The sequence below is a fragment of the Meleagris gallopavo genome, chromosome Z (assembly GCF_905368555.1).
Source record: "Meleagris gallopavo chromosome Z, MGAL_WU_HG_1.1, whole genome shotgun sequence".
NCBI classification, from domain to species: Eukaryota; Metazoa; Chordata; class Aves; order Galliformes; family Phasianidae; genus Meleagris; species Meleagris gallopavo.
Genome location: NC_139435.1, coordinates 35586113 through 35610009, shown reverse-complemented (window position 1 = coordinate 35610009; position 23897 = coordinate 35586113). Strand labels below are relative to the sequence as shown.

Here is a 23897-nt window from a genome sequence, read left to right as displayed (position 1 = left end):
TGGTTGTGGCATCAAACATGTTGTTGCTGCACAGAATAACCTGGAGAAACGTAGTTACAGCTCAAAGGCTGTATCAATTCTCATTTAAGCTAGCAATTTGCACAGTGCAGAACCAGACTGAGAAAAAAGGAATAAATAATAAGGAAGTCTGAGAGAGAGCAATTCAAACTGTCACGTAATCACCCTACAGTTCTTGATTTAACAAATGTTAGAAGTTTCACTATTGCTACACTTACAAGGATTTAAACTGTGGTTAATCTTCATAGTCTATTTTCACGCACTATGTCACACTTGCTCTGGAAGTATGTAGGAAACAGCAAGAGAACTGCTGGGAACGTAAGTATGACAAACCTCAGCCTCAGAAATGCAAGCTTTCCTAAAAAGAGACATTTAAAGTGAGTGCTACTATACAGGAACACACATAACCATTTCATATTTTTGTACAAAAACATGGTCTTCTTATTTTTGTACAAACACTTGGTCTTCTGTGCTGCAATTGAAACAGTACATAAATAAACAAATAAATAACCAAACGAAGAATTTGGTACTGCTTTCAAAGCCCTTTTAGTTATGTAATTACACCAAACTCTTTAACTTGGTTTTCTAAAATTCCGTCAGTGGTGAATGGAAATACGGATGGTACACAACTGGAATTCAGGTAAAATTCTAAGGTATTGTCTATGGCTAGTACTGTATTGTGACTTCAATTTGTGAAGTTAGAAATACTGATTTGCTAACTTATTTCTGTAGGAAAAACAAACAAAAAAAGCAAACCTCTCTGTGATTTTATCTTAACTGTTTTAAAGAATCCAACAAAAATATCCACTATTTGAAACTTGGCAAATATTTCATTTCTAGCCCACTACAGGTGATTTGTCTGAGAACACACTGTCAACCTCTACATAGACCGACCTCATTTCAAATACTAGTATGTTTTTAACTGTTTTGAGGACAAGAACCCCACTTTACATACTCACTGTTTGTGATGAGAGCATGTATATAGAACATGTATTTTTATATATAGCTTTGTTCTCTTAAAAGCTTTCAGATAAAAGGCAGGCAGAAGAAATTAAATGAAACATACTGACAGTGTGTATGACCAGCAACCTAAACATCTTGTTATTACGAAGGTCTCTTTATGCTACTCAGAATCCTTTCCTCATTAGCAGCTTAAGTCAGAGAGATGTTTCCTATAAGAAGAGGCAGTTTTGCATTTTCTGCCAAAGTCCATTTATTTGTGAAAATTCCTGAACAAAGAAAACACATGTAATTGTAGGACTAGAGGTTACTAGGTGGCTCATTTTTCATTACCTGCTATTTTTTTCCTCTATTTTCCTTGCTAATGCTATGATTTGCATCTCAGCATCCAAGTATGTGCCCATTATAGGGAGAAAACTACTTACCCTCTTCTTAATTAACCAGTAGTCCTATAAAGTTTCAGAGGCTGGTATTATATACTTTAGAGGAATATAGATCAATCCATAGACAAGAGAAAAACAGCCCAGCCCCAAGCAAAACTAGGAGTAAATCATCGGCAATGCTTTTTGTATCACGAGATACTTTAAAACACTTGAATATGTTTTAGAGATACCAACAAACTTTGACAAAAAAGATTGATAGAAAACAGTGCTAGGAAGCAGCAGCATCCATAAAGGACTCTCCTCATGCTGCAACGAATGCAAATTTCTCTGAACAGATCCATACATATGGGAATTTTGTTTTCCGGAAACCTGATGAAATCAACAATGACCAGTTCTGTGATAAGCATTTCCCCTTGTGAAGTGAGAATCATCTTGCATGCCGTACACACATATCAACAGTCCATTATCTAATTACTATCAGCGATGAGTCACACTAAATGAGAATTGATAACACTTGTAAGGACAATTAGTTAACAGGAATCCGCCTGTATCAGCAGCATCTCCGCATCTTCTTTATTCTTCAGATGACTAATTATTAACACCTATCATTCCCTTCTTCAGTAATGTATTAAGCATCTACCCACAATGCTTAGTAAAATTCCTGAAACCCCTGTCAGTCATCCTAGACAGATCACTTAAATATCATCTCAGTATACTGCATCATGGTGATAGCATTTCCCCTCTTGCTAAGTTTACAAACTCACAATATTCCTTGTAAAAGAAGTAGGAACCCTTCAAAATATCAGTTTAAAAAAATATTTTCAAAATCCAAATTGATTCCTATTGTGTAACTACCCTGGAGATTGTCTCAGAAAACATAAAGCCTTTTCAGATTGATCATAGAATGGCTTGTGTCGGAACGGACCTTAAAGATCCAACCCCACTGCCATGGATAGGGTTTACACCGACCAGACCAGGTTGCACATGGCTTCATCCGACCTGGTCACCTGAACACCACTAGGGATGGAGCAGTCACAGCCTTTGTAGGCAGCCTGTGCCAGTGCCTCACCAACTCTCTCAGGAAAGAATTTCCTTCTAAAAGTTGATCTTTCATGTGATTTTCTTACCAAAATTTTTTATCAAAGATCAGTATTTAAAGAGTTTCTATCTCTAGAGCATTCTCATTTCAACAAGCACTTCACACACAGACACACACACACATGCACAAACCTGCAATTCAGAACTATTGCTGAAGTCTTGTAAAATTATATCTCCCTATAATTCCAAATATATTCTGACTTCTGTGAAAAATTAACAAGAAAACGAAGACTGCTCTTTTTTATTCCTTTTTGAGGTATCTTCAGTAAAACTTCTTTTCCTTGTAACAGCAAACATACATGAACACAGAAGTTTTACAAGCTGACTCACACCACCATTGTATGCTGTTTTAGTTGCAGCAGTCATTTTCATTAGTGCATCTTTTAACCACAATTAAGACCAAAGACCCAACATCAAGAGCTGTCTCCAGAGAGTGTCTTTGTTAGCTAAATCCTGCCAGCCACCACTGTAGTTTTGCTTAATCGCAGCAATTTCATCATGGCCTTGTAGTATCAGTCTTGTAACATCTTGTCATACTAGTAGCATCAACTACCCAAGTAAACTCTGAACAGATGATTAGTTACGACATGTAAATATGTTAACTTCAAACTATTTTCTAACACCTTTTGTTTTGGTGTAGTGCTGTTGTTGCTCAACGTCTCTTCTTCCATACTGATAGATTTTAACAGTGACTTTGACAAGGCAGCCCTTCCCCTTTTCTTACTGCCAATTGCACAAGTTTTCCTATCATTTCAGGATTTCCTCTCACCTGTAGACAGAAAGCTAGGTCATTATTAAATTTTTCCAAGTGAAAGAATGTTTCCCCTCTCTGCAGCTGATGCCAGATTACTTATTAACTACACCCCAGAATCACCATGCATTTGCAGTGTCTGCTGAGGATGTTCCATGTTTACTCTGTCTTTACCAACGTCAACTGGCAGAACAACAGGCAATGTCACACAAAGACAGACGTCACTGCTGACCTGGTGGGAGGACGTATCTGTCAATGCAGTGTGACCTTCTGACCATCTTCTAGTCTCTTCTAAACACCACACTACTTCTCTCCTACCGCTAAGCATCTCTTGGTGCCCTGCAGCTTAACTAATCGACTCTTCAAGCCAAGCCATCACCAGTCCATAAATTTTAAAATGATGAATTTTTTATTTTTTTATTTATTGAAATTGACTGAAATAATCTGAGTTATTACAAAGCTAGTTGTTTAGCTTGTAAACAACATATTTATAGATAGAGGGAAGAAAGAAGGAGACTGTTGTTTTGGTCATAAACTCTAGTGCTTTATGATTGCAAATAAGCATAAAATGATATTGAAATAGTAAGTGTTACACAAATGTCTCAGTGAAGAGTTGTAAGTCTTGACATGTTAACAAGAACAGAGAAGACCATGATTTGCAATTGCTTGGTGCTCGCGGTTATCATAAAACACTTTGCAAAAATCTAAATATGCAGAAAATGGACACAGAAAAATTTCTTTCTTCAAAAGCAGAGGGCAGCACAGAAAAGAAACAAGAATTAAATCATGCAAATTACTAGTCCTTAGAGATAATTTTAAAAGGATGTTTTGGATGTTAGTATACAAACTTACAAGAAGTTCAGAAAAAGTAAATGTGATGTTTTAATGTCCCATGAAATAATACATAGAAGTGAAAGACAAATCTAAATAAAAGATGTTAAATAGCATAATACTTAAGACCTTATGTGTAGTGACAAGCACATAAGCAGTTAAGAAAAAAAAGTATGAGCTCAATGCTAGATGACTGATTACAAGAATTTTGCCGTTGTGTATTATTAACAATACTAAAAACTAATGCTGTCATTTCAATCTGAACAGGTTCTGTATTCCTGACCACTCTGTATCTTAGCACTCCATATACTGATAACAAGATTTTCTTTGAAAGTCAGCTACAGTAGACAGACAGACACAAATCTGGCTATCCCTATCCAAAAGAAATAAGTTTCAATATTTCCATATTTTGAAGGAAAACACAAGTCAAAGTCCCTCACAATTGATTTGAAGAAGACAGCTTTAGAATAATTTTTTTTTTGCTATGCCTGGTACTGCAATTCAGACAGATTGCCAAACAAGCTGGTTCATTTTTTAGTGGTCAGTAAAAACTATATTGTTATCTGTTCTTGCATTAAACCATTTAATAAACAAGAAGCACTTCTCCTGCATTGTTTATTAATGTGGCAGATGACATGAAACAAATCAAACCATACTGAATCCAGCAGAAGTTCATTTCAGTGAAGTTCTTCTTAGAGCTTAGTCTACATTGAAATAATCTCTATAAGGAACTGAAAATCAGGAAGACTATATATCCTGTTATGTAATAATACAACATTTGAAATTGTAACTAATTAAACATAATTGTATACTAGCATCCCTGCATGACACCTACTTGTTTTTGTATTAGAGGAAACTACATTATGTCTACATCTGAAAGAAAAGAAAGTGTGAAACTTGTATGAAAAATTCTAAAGTCTTAAGCTTTCTTTTTTTTTTTTTTTTTTCCATTTCAAAATATTGGTAAAAACAAGGTCACAAATATTAAATGGATATTGATGGCACTTAGGCACTCTTTCCATGGAAAAGAGACAGCTGGAGTAAGAAAAATGATTATTTGTAATGACCTCTGGAAGCTCATTGACAAAAGATGCAAGTTCTTCCCTCAAAATCTATTAAAATTGCTTTAACTTTTTTTTTTTTTTTAATGATAGTACTTTTTATTTTTTTTTATTTGAACTACAGATGTCCATGTAGTTTTTCAAATGGGAATACAACAGTTGTGTAATACTGGACTTGTATCAATAACACAGAGAGGAAAATCTATACAAGAAATAACTGTACTTAAAGATTCAAACTCTGTATCTTTTTACAAGAAATTCTGCTCTTACTCCACAAAACACACTGTGCTAATACATGAAGATTTTAAATATCAGAACAGGTTTTCAGAGTATAAGTCAGAGGAAAGCATCAGTCTATCACAATTGATTGTGTACAGTCTCTTCTAGAAGCTCAAGTTTTTGGATCTCTGTCCTTTCAAAATTCATACTTTTAAATCTTTCTTCAAGCCTATCAGAATCTTCTTCATTGTCTGTACTACTGAAGTTTGTGTCAAAATCCAGTTCATCCTCCAGTTCACTCTCCTGGCTGTTTTTAGTAGTCTTATTCTCAGTTCCATCTTGTCCTTTATCAATCCTGCAAAAATCAGTATTAGGTTAGCAATTATTACTTCTGGAATTTATAAGTATGTTAAATAAGAATGGGATGAAGGATACAACAGTCTACTTGGGATGGTAGAAGAGGGAGAAGGGAGAAAATAATCTAAAATTTATTTCATGTTGAGTAGACAGTAAGGGAAAAGAGATTAAGAAATAAAAAGGACACATATTTATGTATGATAAAATCATAGAATGACTTAAGTTGGAAGGAAACCTAAGGATCATCAAGTTCCAGCTCCCCTACCACAGGCAGAGTTACCAATCAGTAGATAAGTACTAGCTCTGGTTGCCCAGAGTCCCACTCAGCCTGGACTTGAACACCTTCAGGGATGAGGCATCCACAACCTCTCTGGGCAACCTGTTCCAGCATTTCACCACCCTCAGTGAAAAACTTCCCCTGACATCTAACATAAATCTTCTCTCCGTTAGTTTAAAACTATTTCCCCTTGTCCTATCTCTATCTACCTGTGTAAAAAGTTGACTCCCATGTTTATGATTTCCCTTTAAATAATGGAAGGCCACAATGAAGTCTTCCTGCAGCCTTCTCTTCCCCAGACCAAACAAGCCTGGCTCCTTCAGCCTGTCTTTATAGAAGAGTTCTCTGTCCCTCTCATCAGCACCATGGCCCTCCTCTGGACCCTCTCCAACAGCTCCACATTTTCCCTGTGTGCCAGGACTGGATGCAAGACTCCAGCTGGGGCCTCATGAGAGAAGAGCACCTCCCTTGTCCTGCTTGCCACCCCTCTTCTGATGTAGCCTAGGATAGCGCTGGCCTTCTCTGGTACAACTTGCAGCCATTTCCTCAGCTCCTGTTTGTTGCCTAGGAGAAGAGGCCAAACCCTCCTCATCACAACCTCCTTTCATGAAGTTGTAGAGTGCAATGAGGTCTCCTCTGAGTCTCCTCTTCTAGTTCAGACTGAACAATCCCAGCTCCCTCAGATGCTCCAGACCCCTCACCAGTTGTGTTTTCCAGGATCTCAATGTCTTTTTTGTAGTGAGGGGCCCAAAACTGAACAGTACTCAAGGTGTGGCCTCACCAGTGCTGAGTACAGAGGGATGATCACCTCCCTGCTCCTGCTGGCCACACTATTTCTAATACATGCTCTTGGCCGTCTTGGCTGGGCACACTGTCGGCTCATGTTCAGCCGAGCATCACCTAACACTCTCAGGTCCCTTTCCTCTTCACAGTCATCCAGCCACTCAGCACCAATCCTATAGCGCTGCATGGGGTTGTTGTGGCCAAAGTGCATGAGCCGGCACTTGATCTTGTTGAACCTCATCCCATTCCCCTCAGCCCAGCGATCCAGCTTATCTAGATCCCTCTGAAGGGCCTCCCTACCCTCAGCCTACCCTCAGGCAGATCAACACCACCTCCCAGCTTGGTGTCATCTACAAATGTACTGAGGGTACACTCAATCCCCTCATCTAGGTCATCAATAAAGATATTAAACAAGATGGGCCCCAGTACCAACCCCTGGGGGACAGCACTTGAAATGGGTCACCAGGTGGACTTAAGTCCATTAACCACTACCTGTTGGGCACGGCCCTCTAGCCAGTTCCTTACTCATGTAAAGTACACTCAGGGTATACCTGTCCAGGCTGCAGGCAGCCAGTTTCCCCAGAATACTGTGAGAGACTGTGTCAAAGTCTTTGCTGAAGTCTAGGCAATTACATCAACATCCTTCCCCTTGTTTACCAGTCTGTTCACCCTGTCATAGAAGGAGATGAGGTTGGTCAAGCATGGCCTGCCTTTCATGAACCCATGCTGGCTGGGCCTGATCCCCTGGATGCCATGTGATCTAACCCACGACAATTTGTTCCATAACTTTCCCTGGTATCGAGGTCAGGCTGACAGGCTTGTAGTTCCCTGGATCCTCCTTAAGGTCCTTCTTGCAGATGGGAGATCAGCAAGCCTCCAATCCTCTGGGTTCTCTCCAGATAACCATGGGCACTGGTAGATGACCAAGAGCAGCTTGGCAATCACCCCTGCCAGCTCCCTCAGCAACCATCTGGTCCCATGGACTTGTGACAATCCAGATGGAGGAGCAGCTCTCTAACCATCTCCACCTGAATCACTGAGGGTGCATTCTGCGTAGCATCCCGGACTTCCAGATCAGGGTGTAAAATGCCCTGAGGATAAGGTGCTGAGGAGCTCAGCCTTCTCCTTATCCTCAGTACACCACATGACACCATTCAGCTTGGTGTCATCATAAAACTTGCTGAGGGTACCCTCAATCCCACCATCTATGCCATTGATAAAGATGCTAAAGAATACCAGTCCCAAAGCAGACACCTGGACAACACTATTTGTGACCAGCCTCCACCTGGACACAGATCCACTGACCACAACTCTCTGGCTGTGACCATCCAACCAATTATTTGCCCACCAAATAGTCCACCTTTGAAATGTATCTCTCTCCAATTTTGAGATAAGGATGTGGTTGGACCATGTCCAGGCAGATGATACCAGCTGCCCTTCTTTGCCCCACAGATGCTGTCATTCCATCATCACAGAAGGTGACCAGACTGGTCAGGCATGATCTGCCCTTGATGAAGCCATGCTGGCTGTCTCAGACTGCCTGCTCATTCATGATGTTCCTTAACGTATCTTCCAGGAGGATCTGTTCCATGATCTTTCCAGGCACAGCGTATATATGTATGATTGTATATATAGATAGTCTGACTAACTAGTTAACTGCTGGTGAGCTCTCACAGACTAGTAAATTAATATAGGATGCTCAATAAAGGTGACTTATTTACTAAAAGAATAAAAAAAAGAGGAAACCACTGCTAAAAACAGTGGTAACTGTGCTCAATATCAGCCCATCTTTATTTCTGTTCATGATAACTGAATCATCAAATGACACACAAAAAGCAAACAGTAAATTGGCTTATGTATGTTTTATAATGCTCTATATTTAAATCTATTTCAAAGTACTTTGTTCCTAAGGAAGAAATGCAATCTTCTCTTTGGTATTAAAATAAAATGTCTTATTCAAGTAAGACTTATTTGGCCCAGCCTCACTAACATCAATAAGCATTCCACCCTGGTTTCAGCAGAAGAAAATGAAGCTGATGACTTCTACTGATTACTGTCAGGATTATTCAGAATCTGGCATGAAGCATAACAGTATCTTGTATAGTTTCCAAGCAAGCCTTATTAAAAAGGGGAAAAAAGAAGCACAGTACTGAAGCTATATAATCTGTGAGCTACTTACGGAATTACAATCTCTTTTTCCTTTCCACATTTGGCACAAACTTCTAGTTTACTAGCACATGGTCGACAAATAATGTGATAAGGATCTTTCACAGCTTTCTGGAGGCATTTCACACTGTGAAGAGAAAGAAAACATAATTATAACATAATTCTTTCTTTGATAAGCACTTATTAAATATTCTGTGTTGAAAGACGACATACATGACACAGAGAGCCTTCAAAAGAAGAACTTCTATAGTCCAGTTTCATTCTTTCATATTAAAACTAGAACTGAAGGAGAAATATTAAATAAAAAGAAAATTCTTACTTTAAAGTGACAAAACAAATCTTTCAATTCATTTCAATAGGTTTTGCTTTAAAAGCTGCGTAAATTATTCATCTGGCTTACCAATAAAAGAAAATAAAAATACAGTATAAGAAGGTGCATAGATTTTTACAGATTAAAAGGTTTCAATCAAAACAATGCAATGTCTTTTTCTTGAACTTCTCAAAATATAAACAAAACCAGTGCTGGACTTTGGTTTCTACAAATCCATGCCTGCAAGGAACTTTATCCTAAACAAAACCATCCTAATTTTCTAGATGGTTTTGGTTACTGTTTTCAAATATGGTAGAACTCTGTACATCAAATAATTTCTGAAATGCTACGGCTTAATGTTCATCTGACATTTCTAATGCCTTGTATTTTTGGTGAACAGAACCTGGAATTAAATAACCCACACTAGGCAGCTGTCTTAAAATAAGTCATCCTTGCTTGGTTCTTCAGGAACTCGAAGTCTATCAGGAAAGCTTTAGTACATAGAATACAGTTCTAAACACTCGATTTGTAGACTAACAGGCTAAAGACGAACATCAAGTATATATCAATGTCTTGTAAGACTCTAGCATGTCTACAACTCTTCTCAGTTGTGTCTCACTGTACAGAGACACTATTAATGCAAGTCAGTTTATCTTTAATAGTTTAATCTTTAATATTTAAATATCCAAAATAAAATTAACGGCTAAGTTGTAGTTGTACTAAAAATCATAATTTTAAAAGAGGTTAAAAAATATAAATAAATTTATATGCATAAGTCCTCGATTTCCATACTCTGTGATGTAAATATTTCAGTTTCTTAGCTTGAAAGTCATATTTTTAAAGTATGTAATGTGTTTATTTCATTTTGAAGCTTAACCAATTTAAATTCTTAGTAGCCTAGGTCTTTCAGAACACTGGCCCGTTTAGCCAGCATTGTATCCAATGGCTGTAGGAACAAAAAGAAATCACTGCAGAATTACAGAGTTAAGAATGATATGAAGTCTAATTTACTTGTTCAAAACTATGATAACATACTTAGTCAGAAGCAGCTGTCCTGAAAAGCTACTTTTTCTATTCCTCATGCTTCCCTGATTTACAAATCTTTCTGGATGTTTTTTTTTTTTTTTTTCTTACCTTTGGAGGTGGGTAGAGAGAAGACAAAACAATCAAGCCTGTCAAGATCCATCTAGATGACATCCCTTCCTTCTGCCATATCAACAACACCATTCAGTTTGGTGTCATCAGAAAACTTGCTGAAGGTGCACTCATTCCCACCATCTATGCCATTGATAAAGATGCTAAAGAATACCAGTCCCAAAGCAGACACCTGGACAACACTATTTGTGACCAGCCTCCACCTGGACACAGATCCACTGACCACAACTCTCTGGCTGTGACCATCCAACCAATTATTTGCCCACCAAATAGTCCACCTTTGAAATATATCTCTCTCCAATTTTGAGATAAGGATGTGGTTGGACCATGTCCAGGCAGATGACACCAGCTGCCCTTCTTTGCCCCACAGATGCTGTCATTCCATCATCACAGAAGGTGACCAGACTGGTCAGGCATGATCTGCCCTTGATGAAGCCATGCTGGCTGTCTCAGACTGCCTGCTCATTCATGATGTTCCTTAACGTATCTTCCAGGAGGATCTGTTCCATGATCTTCCCAGGCACAGAAGTGAGGTTTATCAGCCTGTAACACTTCATTTCTAGTTGGTGTGTCCTATATCTGGATCAGGAATTTATCCTCAATAGACTCCAGGATTACTTGTATCATGCCATGTTGTTTTCCCAGCAGATTTCCAGGTGGCTGAAATCCCCCTATCAGGATAAGATGCTGCAAGCACAATGCCTTTTGTAGCTGAAGCAAGAAGGTCCTGTCAACAGGTTCCTCTTAATAAGGTAGCCTGCAGTTAACCCTGACAATCAGATGTCCTTTATTGGTTTGGTCCCTGATTTTAATCCACAAGCTCTTAACCTGGTCATGGCTGTTTCTCAGAATCAGTTGTTTGCAATCCACTGTCTTCTTAACATAGAGGGAAACTCTAATGCCCCTCCTACCTTACCTATCCATTCTAAAAAGACTGTGGCCCTCAATCACAGTACTTTGGTTGTGTGATTGGTCCCATCATGTTTCTAAGATAGCAATTAGGTCAGAGTTTTCTAATTACTACACACCATGTTGTATGCATTGGTGTAGATCACTTCAGCTGGCCTTTTAACCACATTACCCTCCCATATGTCCCAAGTTCTTCTAGAACAAATCTGAAGCTTTCCCCTGCTTCTTCCTAAAGTGACAGTGTTTCCAGTTCTTCTCTGTCACTCAGTAGCACATCTCCTTCCTCCAACAAATTTAGTTTTAAGCTCTGACCATCAGTCCTGCCAGCTAGCTGCCCAGATATATTATTTTCCGTCCTGCTTAGTTATATCCCAACCAACATAAACATGTCCAGTTTATACAAAGGTGCAACCTAAATCATGGAATCAAAAGACCTTAGTGTGACACCACCCATGCACCCATTCACAAACTGGTCCATTCTCCTGCCTGGTTCCTAGTATCCAACCAGGAGGACTGAGGAGAACTGTCAACGGTTTATGGTCCGGTTCGGCCCAGTTCCGTGACTAGCGGGGCGGAGGGATTTTGCAAATCCATACCTCCAGAAAAGGGAAACAGGGGATCTCAAAATAATTAAAAGCAGCAGCAACAATCTGAGGAGAAACAAACTAATTTACTAAATATGGTATTGGAATGCAAGAAAGCACACTATAATAAAATGTAATTAGAATTTAAGCTAATAAATCAAATATAATGAGAAAGAGAATGTCCGAAATGTGGATAGGCTTCACCATAACACTGAGATGAGAAACACAGTCCGGTTGAGCAGCATGGAGGAAAGCCTGACTTAGAAGGGGAGGTCAGATGACCTACCAAGGCCTTATATCTGTTCCCCCTGAGCAGAAATGATAACAACACAGTGAACAGTCTTATGGGAAATGTAGTTCTTCTTCTCTTCTGGGTACCCGGAACTGGAGCACTAACACTTTAACTCCCAGTGGACTACACAATGTTATGATGTGGAATACCAATAAGCAAAAATCATAAAACCACGACAAGAACACTACCTGCGCTTCCACTCCCTTCATCATCTTCCCAAGGGTCTGTCATGGTTTTATGTTTTTTTGTTTTTGGTTCTCAGTATTCTGCATCAGAACATCATGTAGTTGACTGTGAAACATGTGTCATAATCAAACAAGCCAAGAGGATGAAACCACTCTGGGGGGAAGGGCGATGGCAAAAGTATAAATATGGGGAGGCATGGCAGGTTGATTATATCACCTTGCCACGATCTCGCAGTGGTAAATGTTATGTGCTTACTATGGTGGAGGCAACCACTGTGTGGCATGAAACCTATGCAGTACCCCATGCTACTGCCCAAAATACCATATTAGGTCTTGAGAAACAAGTCCTGTGGTGACATGGCACCCCAGAAAGAATTTAGTCAGATAATGGGATTCATTTTAAAAATTCTCTTGTAAATACTTGGGCCAAAGATCACGGCATTGAGTGGCTTTACCATATTCCCTACCATACACCAGCCTCTGGTAAAATTGAACAATACAATGGGAGGTGGTACATTTAAGCACTGGGAGAAGCATTTGGCAGAAGCCACCTGGTTAGTCAATACCAGAGGATCTATCAATCGTGATGGTCCTACCCAATTCGGCTCCCTACATACTGTAGAGGAAGATAAAGTCCCTGTTGTATATGTAAAGAACACGTTGGGCAGTTTGGGTTCTTCCAGCTTCTGGAAAGGGCAATCCTCTCCGTGGTACTGTTTTTGCCCAGGGACCTGGGTCCATCTGGTGGGTAATGCAAAAAAACGGGGATGTTCAATGTGTACCACAAGGAAACTTGATGCTGGGGGAGTGCAGTCGATAATTCTATGTATATGTATATAGACATGTGTGTGTAATGCATTTTAATCATTTTTCGTTTATTCATATATATAGTATATATGTTGTATATACATTAAGCATGATGTAGGGATGTAGAATAAAGGGTGGAATGTCATGGTTTTATGTTTTTTTATTTTTGGTTCTCAGTATTCCACATCAAAACATCATGTAGTGTACTGGGAGTTAAAGTGTTAATGCTCCAATTCCAGGCACCTATCCCTATACATTACAGAAGTCATGGGATCTGGCCCTTCCGGGTGGGGTGGTCTCTTACTGCCTGGCAGTGGGTGCGGGAGGGTGCTTTCCTGGCCGTTCCAAGCTTTTCAGGTTTGAATCGGTCTCGGGAACTCTCTCTCTCCTATTTTATTTATTAGTCTCAATTTCAATCAGATTGTATTATACTGTGTTATTGCATTCCAATATCATAGTTAGCAAAATAAGTTTTCCTCCATAGATTGTTGCCGCTGTTTCTGTCTTCCTCCCTTCCTTCCCATTTTGTGGGGTGAGGAGGGTAGAGCAGGGGCCTACTGCCCCCTGTCATGGGCGTAAATTAATCTAGTTAATTCCGTGACAGAGTCAAAAAGTCCTTTTTAACATTTTGTAATTTCCTAGTTGCAGCCTTCTGTGAGCCAGCTTGAAAGAGCAACAGCAGACAGCAGCCCTCCGACTTTTTCACACCTGGTAGACTCTTCTGGATGTCCCAGATGCAGGCTTCTGGCAGTCAGAAAACCTCTCAAGTGTTATCCAGGCAGCAAATGGGGGCCTCAGTGCTTCTCAGTGCAAAATCCCTAATCACTAAGATGCGTGGCCTATTTTTTTTAACTGCACTTTGTGCTCTTGCTGCACTCCCTACCTGTGTGAACTGTGCACCACACCCTTACTGCCATGCCATGCCCATCTGTGTGATCTATTTGTCACCTGTGAAAGTTTTTTTTGAATCCCTACATAATGGTAAGCATAACCCAGAACATTCACTTTGAAAACTAGAGACTTCAACATTTTTTCTTGAACATGAAAGGATGAAACTGTTTAAAAACAAAATATTTTTGTGTATAGTTTCATATTAAAAAGTAAAACTTCATGTAAGTAGCAGATACAGTATGAACAGATATTCCTTCTCTTTCAGACTTAAGAAAACCAAAATTAATGACACAATCATTCAGGAAATTATGCATGTGTTAACATAACCTGGTTCAGAAGCATGTATTTCAGAAATATGTAACTAAGAACAACATACAAATACAGAAGGAACTAGTGAGACAAAGCTGATTATTTTATGCACCACACCCCAGCTATAGTTTCCTTGAGTTCAGTGTTTCACTGCTGAAATGTTAGCTGCATCTGGAGGCACTGATGTAAGAACATCTACAGATGTGCAATTCTGACTTGCTACGAGATCTGAGAAAATCACATTATAACTGATTCAGTTTTAACTCTTTTTCTGGGAGGACACACTGACATGTTTTTGGAAACTTACAGGTTCAAAATGGTCATTAAGAATATTCAAATATTTTAGCAGTGGGGAAGGAAGCAGTTGCTTTGCTATGTTTTCTAATATTTAAGATAAAAGCATTAAAGAAATTGAAAATTAATACAGTATTTTGATTATTGCTGCAGACGCCAGACTGAAAAACATGATATACGAGTAGTATAAACTCGTAGCATCTGTGAGTTTCCAAAAACAGAATATTCTCCAGAAAGCTCACAAACAATACTGCCAGTGATTAAGAAAGTATCTGTACTCACCATTTTTTAGGTTTTGATAGTAGTTTATACTTGCTGAATTTTACCCGCCACTCCAAGATACCTTTACAATGCTGACACACTCCATCATGAAGTTTAGAATTTATTTTCTAAATAAACAGATAATAACTAGAATCAGAGAAGCTTTCTTATTTTTATGAGTATAATCTTGCTTAGAAAGCATTTTTATGCATCATGTGATTCACACTGTATTTAGAAAATTATCTGATCTTAATATAAGCATTTTATATACTTACCACTTGTTATTTTCTTCAGCAGAAAGAGTGGTGAGGTCACCCTCTACTCTGAGGTAGTGTTTAGTATTACTAACATAGTTACAACATTAACATAAATAATAGGTATCATATGAACTGTGTTCTTATGTTATTTATGGTATATTGTTATTTTATTATTATCATTAGTATGTCTCTAAAGTAGAAATGAACCCTGAAAAATACTGTCTTTATTTGGAAAAGATACCTCACAAGACTTAACATTTAGCTTATTATTGCTCAAGATACTTCTATACTGCACAGGCGTTCTTCAAAAGCAATGTCTCCTATTTTATGATGTTGGACAACAGTATCACAGTTAGATGCTGGTGATATGGCAGTAGAGATTGAAACTTCCCATCAGTATTCCATTACATTCTGTTGCTATGGGGCAGATGGCAGTTGAGGGGCAGTCTGACAAAATGGCATCCGACATGGAATGTGTATGAAGCGAAGGTGTGGAACTGAATTCATCCATGTGAAAAAAAAATGCACCCTCTAGCATCCATCGACATTTCCTGGATATCTATGGAGATCAGTGTTTTTGTAGCTGAGAATTTGCTCTACCAAATAATGTTTTTGTGCTCTTTGTATCACCATAGTTTCCATGGAAGTAAATAGGAGGCATTGCTTTCAGAGCAACTTGTGTACACACTTGAAATGAGTAGTCTCACAAGTCTTTTTTTAGACCACGGTAAAATGGAATTGGCATATTTGCTGGGAAACCATTCCATGTTTCTTTCACCATAAACTTCCCCTATGAAAATGTAGTACTCTTTTGCACTCGAGTATCTACGATAAAATTTAAAAAAAATGTCAAAATGGTCTTTTAAACTACAATAAATTTTCAAGATAACACCAACTTTACTGTAAGATCTTCTGTAACTTTTTGTGTTTAGATTGGCAATATGAACTATCAGCTGGTTGGTATGGTTTTGCACAAGACAAGTTATTCAGAGATAGTGAACAGGAACAAACCACACTTGCCTTAAAGACCAAGTAATGAATACTGGTTCACTCAACCTACTTCATACCTTCTCTAAACAAAAACATCAGCAGTAATTACAATCATTATGCAGTTTTATGTATGCATAACTATGAAAACAAAATTTTCACTGCAAATAAAAAATAATAGATTGTATTTTGAAACAGATTCAAAATGATATTCAAAAACTATGAAGTGGCCAAAACCACACTTATTGCTTAAAATATCCAAAAGTTCTTTGCGAGAGATTCTGCATTAATCAGTATCTGGCTTTATAATATTCTTTCAAAAATAAGTTAAAAAGTTCACCTATGCATACAGCAGCTACTGAAATAATTTCTTTTATGACCTTACGGAGCTTCTTACTACTCCAAGAAAGTCTACTTCAACTACATGGAAGTTTCAATTAGAAGAACAAGTCTAGCTTTAAGCACACAGTATCTTACTCCATGCCTAAAAAGGTATGTGGTAGAGGAAATACTACACGAGTGAGACTCTACTATGGAATTTGCTTTGTAGTGTTTCCATTTTCACTCAGCTTCACCTGTTCAGCTGTGGCACTTCTTGTCTGGAAAGTTAAAAGACAGAAAACTTCTTTCATGTAATTGAACACTGATTTAGCGTGTTAAAAAGAAATAAAAGACACAATACTCCCTCCCTTCAGAAAAAAAAAAAAAAAAAAAAAAAGTAAAATGCTTTAATAAAGAAAGCTCTGATGCCTGCTATGTATTGGGAATGAAGCTTGCCAGAAAACACAGTTACTCAGACAACACAGAAACTTTCTGAGAAGAAAGTCCATAAGTCCTCAGTAGATACTTGTGAAAATGTTGCCAATCAAACAGGTCAGCTTGATTGTGCTCATTCTTTCAAAATGCATGCAATTTGAAGATAAGCCTTCTTTTCAGTGCTTAACTCGCATAAAGATTCCAAGCAGGATAGCCTTAATAAGCTTCTAAAAATGTGCAAATAAGCCCCAGCTTCCCAGTTCTCTCTCTCACTATCCTAATTTGCATTAATTAGTAATGCAGGAGGGAAGACAGACACAAAGGTCACTTGTATTCACAAGCGTGCTTTAGTGTAATCAACTACTTTTGGTATTGTCAAGGCAGAACCCAATAAACTTCAAAACACTGCAACAGTTCACACTGAAGACAGCTGAAATAACTGCTAAAGAAGCTACTAAACACCTTCTTTCAAAACAAGAGTTAGCTTCCTTGCTGACAAAGACCTAGTTTCCAATAATGTGTCATACTATCAGTGCTGGGGACAGAACCCTGTCCCTACATGACACAGGGATTGGCTCAGCGATGTGTAACACACCTGGAATTTAGGAGGCCACGCTGAAGGCTGAAGGTGTGTGTGGCAGAAACAGTGCAGAAGAGGCAGGCATTACTTTCACCTCTCATTTGATGGAAATTCAAAGTCTATAGAACAGACATCTTATTTCAAATGCTACTGAATGATTCTTATGATACACTGAAATGCATATAATTATTATTAATAGCACTTCTTCCTCCCATCCTTCCCCTCCCCCCCCCAGTCTCATACAGCTCCTGAATATACAATAATCTTCCAGTCATTAATTTTTCATTTTATTTTTTTATAAAACTAAAAGGCAGATCATGCCGAATTACAAAGATGTCTTTTCACATTGCTCATAAGACAGCACTCAGAATGCTTGAAAATGCCTCTTACAGCAAGACCAAGGATATACATGCCAGCTTTGTTTCGAACAACCTCCAGAGTCTTATCTGAACTCATTCTGAAGTCCTCCCTCCAATACTCTTTAATTCACTGTTTCCCCACTGAAAAAGGGTTTCAGTAAAATATGACTAATACATGAGAAGCTCAAAAAGTAAAGTAATTCCATTTCGTAGTAACAAGTACATTATCTATATAAAGTCAGTCAATCTCTACCAGGTACAGAGCAGGTCTGTGTACTTAGATTGTTTTTACACAGTCAAGTTTCAACTATTCCACTTTCCTGGTTCAATCAGTCATACTCCAAACATTCAGGACAAAGCTATAAATTAAGTACGTTGACCAAAACACTAAGAGCTTAGACTCAAAAGTCATGAAGAGAAAGAAATTCAGTGTTACCGAATTTCATTTTTACATATCACACTGAGTCACTAAAAGACAATCGCATTTTGATGAGATGCCTATCACCCTGACTAAACAAAACTTCAGTGAGAGAGGCAATGAAACTGTAGATTCCCTAGGGGAAATGAAGAAAGATACAATTTAAATACAGAGGACTGTGCTGTAAGAATGAAGGTGGCTTCTGCAGAGACAGATTTTTGAGTTACAGCAGAAGTGATAAGTAAATACAGCAAGGCAGGAGAGCTAAGAGGCCAATTTCACTCCAAACGATGGAGTGCTTATCTGCCATTACAGAGATACAGTTACAAGAAATATGCAGGGATGCTCCTGCTCCTTCTGCCAAATGTACCACTTCTGTATTGTTCTTTTCTCAGATAAGAAATTTAACCAAAGTTAAGACTAGAGACAAAATAGATGAAACTCAAAATTGAGATAATTCCTAAAATCAGTAACAAAACGAACCACCATTCCCAAACTTTCCTACCCCTTTAATTTTGAAATTACTTTTGAAATTACTTTCAGTCATATTACTAACAGTTCTCCAACAGACATGTAGCTGACAAACAATAAGAGGACTCTAAAATAAGTAACAAAGAGTGTTCTCAAGAATCTAAGAAGATTTAAAACCTTTTTAAATAGGAAATTTAATACTTTTAATAAACTTTAAATGCTCAATTGCAATAGAAGCAAAACACTGTTGGAAGAAGCATGCTGTAAATGCTGTGGTATTACTGGTACCAGAAAAGGACACCAAATTTGACTGTAGCTACTGTACTTATAACTTCAGGCTGATCCAAGGCACCTGGACTTATCAATAATGATCTGTAGGACTACAAATTTAACACAGGAATTCAAAGAAAAATGCAGAATCTGCTCAGAAGTTAGCAATTGGAAGAAAGTCAATAGATTTTAAGTTTTAACTTTATCCTTCTAACAGGCACACATACAGCACAGTACCTTCCTCCTCTTCAGCAATGTCCTTTTTTTACTCAATTTTGGCACTGCAGATATGGGGTGGGATGGTTAATCATTGGCTCAGAATACCTGAATGAGAAATCAACTCTAACATCCTTCTACTAGCCAGCTGATTTAGAAAATCAAAACAGAAGGATGGACTGATGTAAAGCAAATTAAGCTGCAGATTTTCCCAGTTAAACCTTGATTTGTTCTTGTCTTCAAAATTTATCTTGCTCAGAAATAGTACCTAATTTTTATATCTTCCTATTAACTAAAACAAGCTGCTTTTCAAAAGCAAAGCAGACTTGATGAAGCCAATAAAATTGTGCAAAATTAAACATTTGGATCATTTTTTATTATTTTTTGATTAATTGAGAAACATGTAAGATTCAGTTCCCCTCACAAACAGGAAGACAAACTTCTATCTCAGCCATAACACGGAAATTAAGTGAAATAAATTTCTCTGTTGTTTTTTTTTTCCCCATTAATATTCACTCTTGTATGTATCTAACACATTTCACATATTCAGACTTCTTTCCTTTCAACCACTTAATAGCGTGCTTTTATCTAACAGTATACAGTCACAAAATATTCCATGTGCACATAATATACACACTGTCAGGTCAACTGCATCAATAAAACAACATCCTCAGTATGCTCAAGTAACCCAACATTAAAACATTTAACAACCTGCCAAAAGCAGTTCAGAAAGTATTAAAGTAAACACATGTGCCTACACCTACTAACTTGGCTCACAAAATAATTCCTAGCTTAAGCTAGCATTAAAGAAGCAGTCACAAGGAAGATGTAATAATGGGGTTTCAAAGATGCCTCACTGTCTGTCTGGAAGTTTCTAATTATGTGTGCATGCACGTGTGTTTTGATTCACTGCATTGACAGTAAACTTCTATCACACATCAGTGGCTTATTCTACTATAAATCAACATGGCATCAACGCTATCCAAAAACTTTCTTGTCATAAGAAACAGGAGATACTGATTGGACAAAGCTGAACACAACATTTCTGAGCGACTGCAGTCTCAGAAAAACAAGACTCCAGTTTCCCCAGCAAACTTCACTTGCTCACATACAGTATATACTGACTTTAAAACACATGAAATCAAAATCTTCCTTTTAAGCCCAATTCCAAATGGCCTTCTTGATCTCCAAGACATTTAGCCATTTTTCACATCAGCGAACAGGTTCATAACAACTTCATTCTCCCAGAACAACCACGTATCTCAGAAAATATGAGATTGTGCATATAATGTGTGTGTGTGTGTCTGTCTACCTGCAGTCTTAAGTATAGTCCAAAATATATGTTCAGTTTGCTTCTCTTCTACCTACATGAAAGACTGTAAGGTAAGCCTGAATTCACTTTCAAACTCAGAACAAAAGGAATAGCTAGAAAGCAGATTTTATCCTGCCAAGTTGCCCTATGTTGCAGCAAGACATACTCCAGCAGTGTTATCTGTCACTTCTATTTGGCTACCAGTGTATCTACATCTTCCTTTCTGAACTTCTAAGCCTCATTCATTGACTCAGCAATTAAGCCTCTTCCCAGTGCCTTCCCACAGTCTTGACCAGTGCCTCAACTAAAACAAATTATCTATACAGCCAGCTGAAGAAGTAGCTAGCATCAGCATAATGGTAAAGTTGAGGTTCAGAGCTAATAACCTCTGAAGTTTTGGAAAATCTGGATTATCATCTGGAGTGTAATTAATGAGGGGAAGAAACTGAGAAACAGATCAGTTATTTGGGTGTAAATATGAATCATTTTGTGGCCTACTATTTCATTACAATGGAGTTCTAAATGTTCCTGTTGAATACTGTTTGCTTTCATCTCTAAAATTACCTTTATTTCCAGTTTCCACACTGTTTTAAGTAATAATAATAATAAAGAATGCATGTTTATATAACATTATGTATATTCCTCAGCTTAATGTCACAAGCAGTGTTCCAGAATATACTATGTAAAGCAATCACCCACAAACAAAATTCCCAGTTTCAATAACTAACAGCGGTGTGTCTTACTCTGTCCAGCCCTTCCTTCTTCAGTTCATCCTAGCATGCAGGCTTTCCCAGCACTGTTGTAGGCAGCTACCCAAACATGTCAGAGGTAACATGCACTGTCTTCACCTCAACTAACCTATCCCAAAGTAATGCAGGCAGTAGGGCCTGGTCATTAGGGGAAACACAAGCATCCTTTCAGCATGTTCTGCAAGTAATTATAACTAGTCTTTAAGATTAGAAAATGGATGCCAATTCATTTCAGATAGAAGGTATAAAACTTTTCAAAACAAAACAAACAAGAAACAGCAACAAATTTTATATTAATACTTACTTTTATATTAATAAATAATTAACAAATATTATATTAATTTCCTCTCAGCTACCTCTTCACAGAGAAGACTAGAAATAGACATGAAAATAACTACCTCAGCTTCAACCACAGTACAACCTGAAGCTACTGTACTTGATATCCAGCATTGCTAATGCAGCGCACACATGCAGAAAGATATGAATTTTAAGCTAAAAATCATTCTACAGACTAAAGATGGCATTGAGCTGCACTGTGTACAACAGTAGCTAAAGACAGGCCACAAACTTAAAATAGCAGTCATTTACTGGAGATCCATCCTCTCTCAGCAACTCTCAGCATTCTAACCTAATGAGCCAGTAAGACATGGAAAGGAGGAATGTTCTGTGTCAGTCCACATGATCAAACTGCCACTATTTCTTCCTTTGTCTCATTCCAGCTTAGATGTCTGTGGTCAGTGTGATCACTCAGGACCACACGAGTACATAGAAGTGACAAGAGAAGCAAAGCTCCTTGCCAATATTCAGCATGTGTGGTATGACATTAGTCACCATCTAAATCTTGTTAAATCTCTTTTCAAATTTATTAAATGGTAGAATCAGGCCTAGTTATCATTATAATGGCCTCTGTGTGATCTTTATTAAAAGAAATTTGAATTTGTATACAAAAGTACATCACAAGAAAACAAACTTTCTTTCCCACTACCCTGTAACAGGAAGCAGCTTCTTCCCAGTATTCAGCAATCTCCAAGAACTGGCAGGTACAAAGAGCAAGAAAGCACTTCCATGGAAAAGAAAGACACAGTTCCACACTGAATTGAATTCCTACATTGAATCTTGACTGTGTTCAAACGATGTTTTTTTAAAATACATATTTATTTAAGTGCATGGCACTGTGGAGCCAGTTCATTCAGATATCAAATATACTAAAAAAAAAAAAAAAAAAAGGAAAAAATAATACCTAAATGTACTCTAAAGAAATCGTTTCAGTTACAAAACTGAACTCAATTTCCCTTTAAGGACCTTTCTGATTGACCTGCTCTCTAGGATATTTTGTAGGGGTATATATAGGAAAACACATTTATCTATACAATCGGAGATCACAAAGTGACTCAAACAATTAATAATACTGGTGATGCTTGGAGCAGGAAAACAGCCCATTCAACTTGCAGAACCAGTCCTGCAAACACTTGGGAAAAAAAAAAAAATAAAACCACAACCCTTTGGTGCCACTGTTTTGACTTACCAGTTTATTCCCCTCCTCTCAATTCTTTTTGACAACCTAGCCAGGTTATTTAAAGGGACACTGACATAATGATAACAGCACTACATACTCCCCCTCCAGAGTGTTCATCTTGTGTTTTGTTTTATTCACATTTCTTAGTTTCATCAGGCATTCTGTCGTAAGACCAAGCAGCTCACTGCAGTGGTGCTACTGCTCAGCACACTGAGTGGTCTTCATCCTCACAGCACTATTACGTTGCCACAGCTGTAAGTAGATAGAAGGCATTCCAGGAATACATTGTGAACCATTTCCTTTGCCTTTCCTGGAAACTAATTAAAAGACAACAATGGTCTTTTGAACAATGGTGTGAAAGTATCAGACCACGGCCAAGCATGCAGTAAAAGCACTGATGAAGCAGCAGGAGGAACCTGTGTGGAGCCATCTCTAAGCACACCGCCAGGTTTATTCAAGCCTTAAAGGCAAACATGAGTGCCTTCTCAGTTGTCTCAAAAGTGAGATTTGTGGCGTGCAGAGATCATAGCTAAAGTCTTTCAAAATCAACTCTGACAATGTTGAAATGTCTGAAATAAGGTGATACAGTCGAGATCTTCAATGTGAGCACCTTTCCAGAAGTCGCGCTGCTAACCCTGCAGACAACTCTGTGCTCACAGCGCAGAGGCTAATGCTTTATTTCAGCTTTCCTTTCTTACGTGGAAGTGATTTGTGTGGTTCCAGTCACCACACGAGGTCTCGGCTCTTGCCGCCCCGTCCGCCCCGCCCCGCCTCGCCTCTGACACCGGATGCCTCCCGGGCCTCCCTTCAGCCCTCAAACTTCCCAGCGGCGGGCCCAAGGAAAGCCCCGACACCCTGCCTAGGCCCAACCCTGCACCTACCTTCAGCCGCGCGCTGGTGTCGTACTTGTCGTTCTTGAAGGCGCGCGCGTTCTGGTGGCGCTGGGGCCGCCTGCGCGCCACGTTCCCCTTCTCACAGCTCATTCCCCCGGCAACCGCCGCTACAGGCCGCGCGTGCCCCGGAACCGCTCCTCCCCTGACCCGCCACCTCCCATTGGCGAAAGAAGCCGTCCATTAAGCTAGTCCGCCAGCGGCGATTCGCCGTC

At 38.6% G+C, this 23897-nt stretch overlaps 1 protein-coding gene across 1 annotated transcript; it reads right to left on the bottom strand.

Annotated features, from left to right (window-relative positions):
- Positions 1 to 3596: 3596 nt before the first annotated feature.
- On the bottom strand, positions 3597 to 23843 carry CZH9orf85 (chromosome Z C9orf85 homolog). Its single transcript, XM_085213051.1, has 4 exons — positions 23674 to 23843; positions 14923 to 15029; positions 8918 to 9031; positions 3597 to 5676 (listed from the first exon to the last, which is right to left on the bottom strand). The coding sequence occupies exons 1-4, from the start codon at positions 23773 to 23775 to the stop codon at positions 5460 to 5462; spliced, it is 540 nt and encodes a 179-aa protein (XP_085069177.1). The 5' UTR covers positions 23776 to 23843; the 3' UTR covers positions 3597 to 5459.
- Positions 23844 to 23897: the final 54 nt, after the last annotated feature.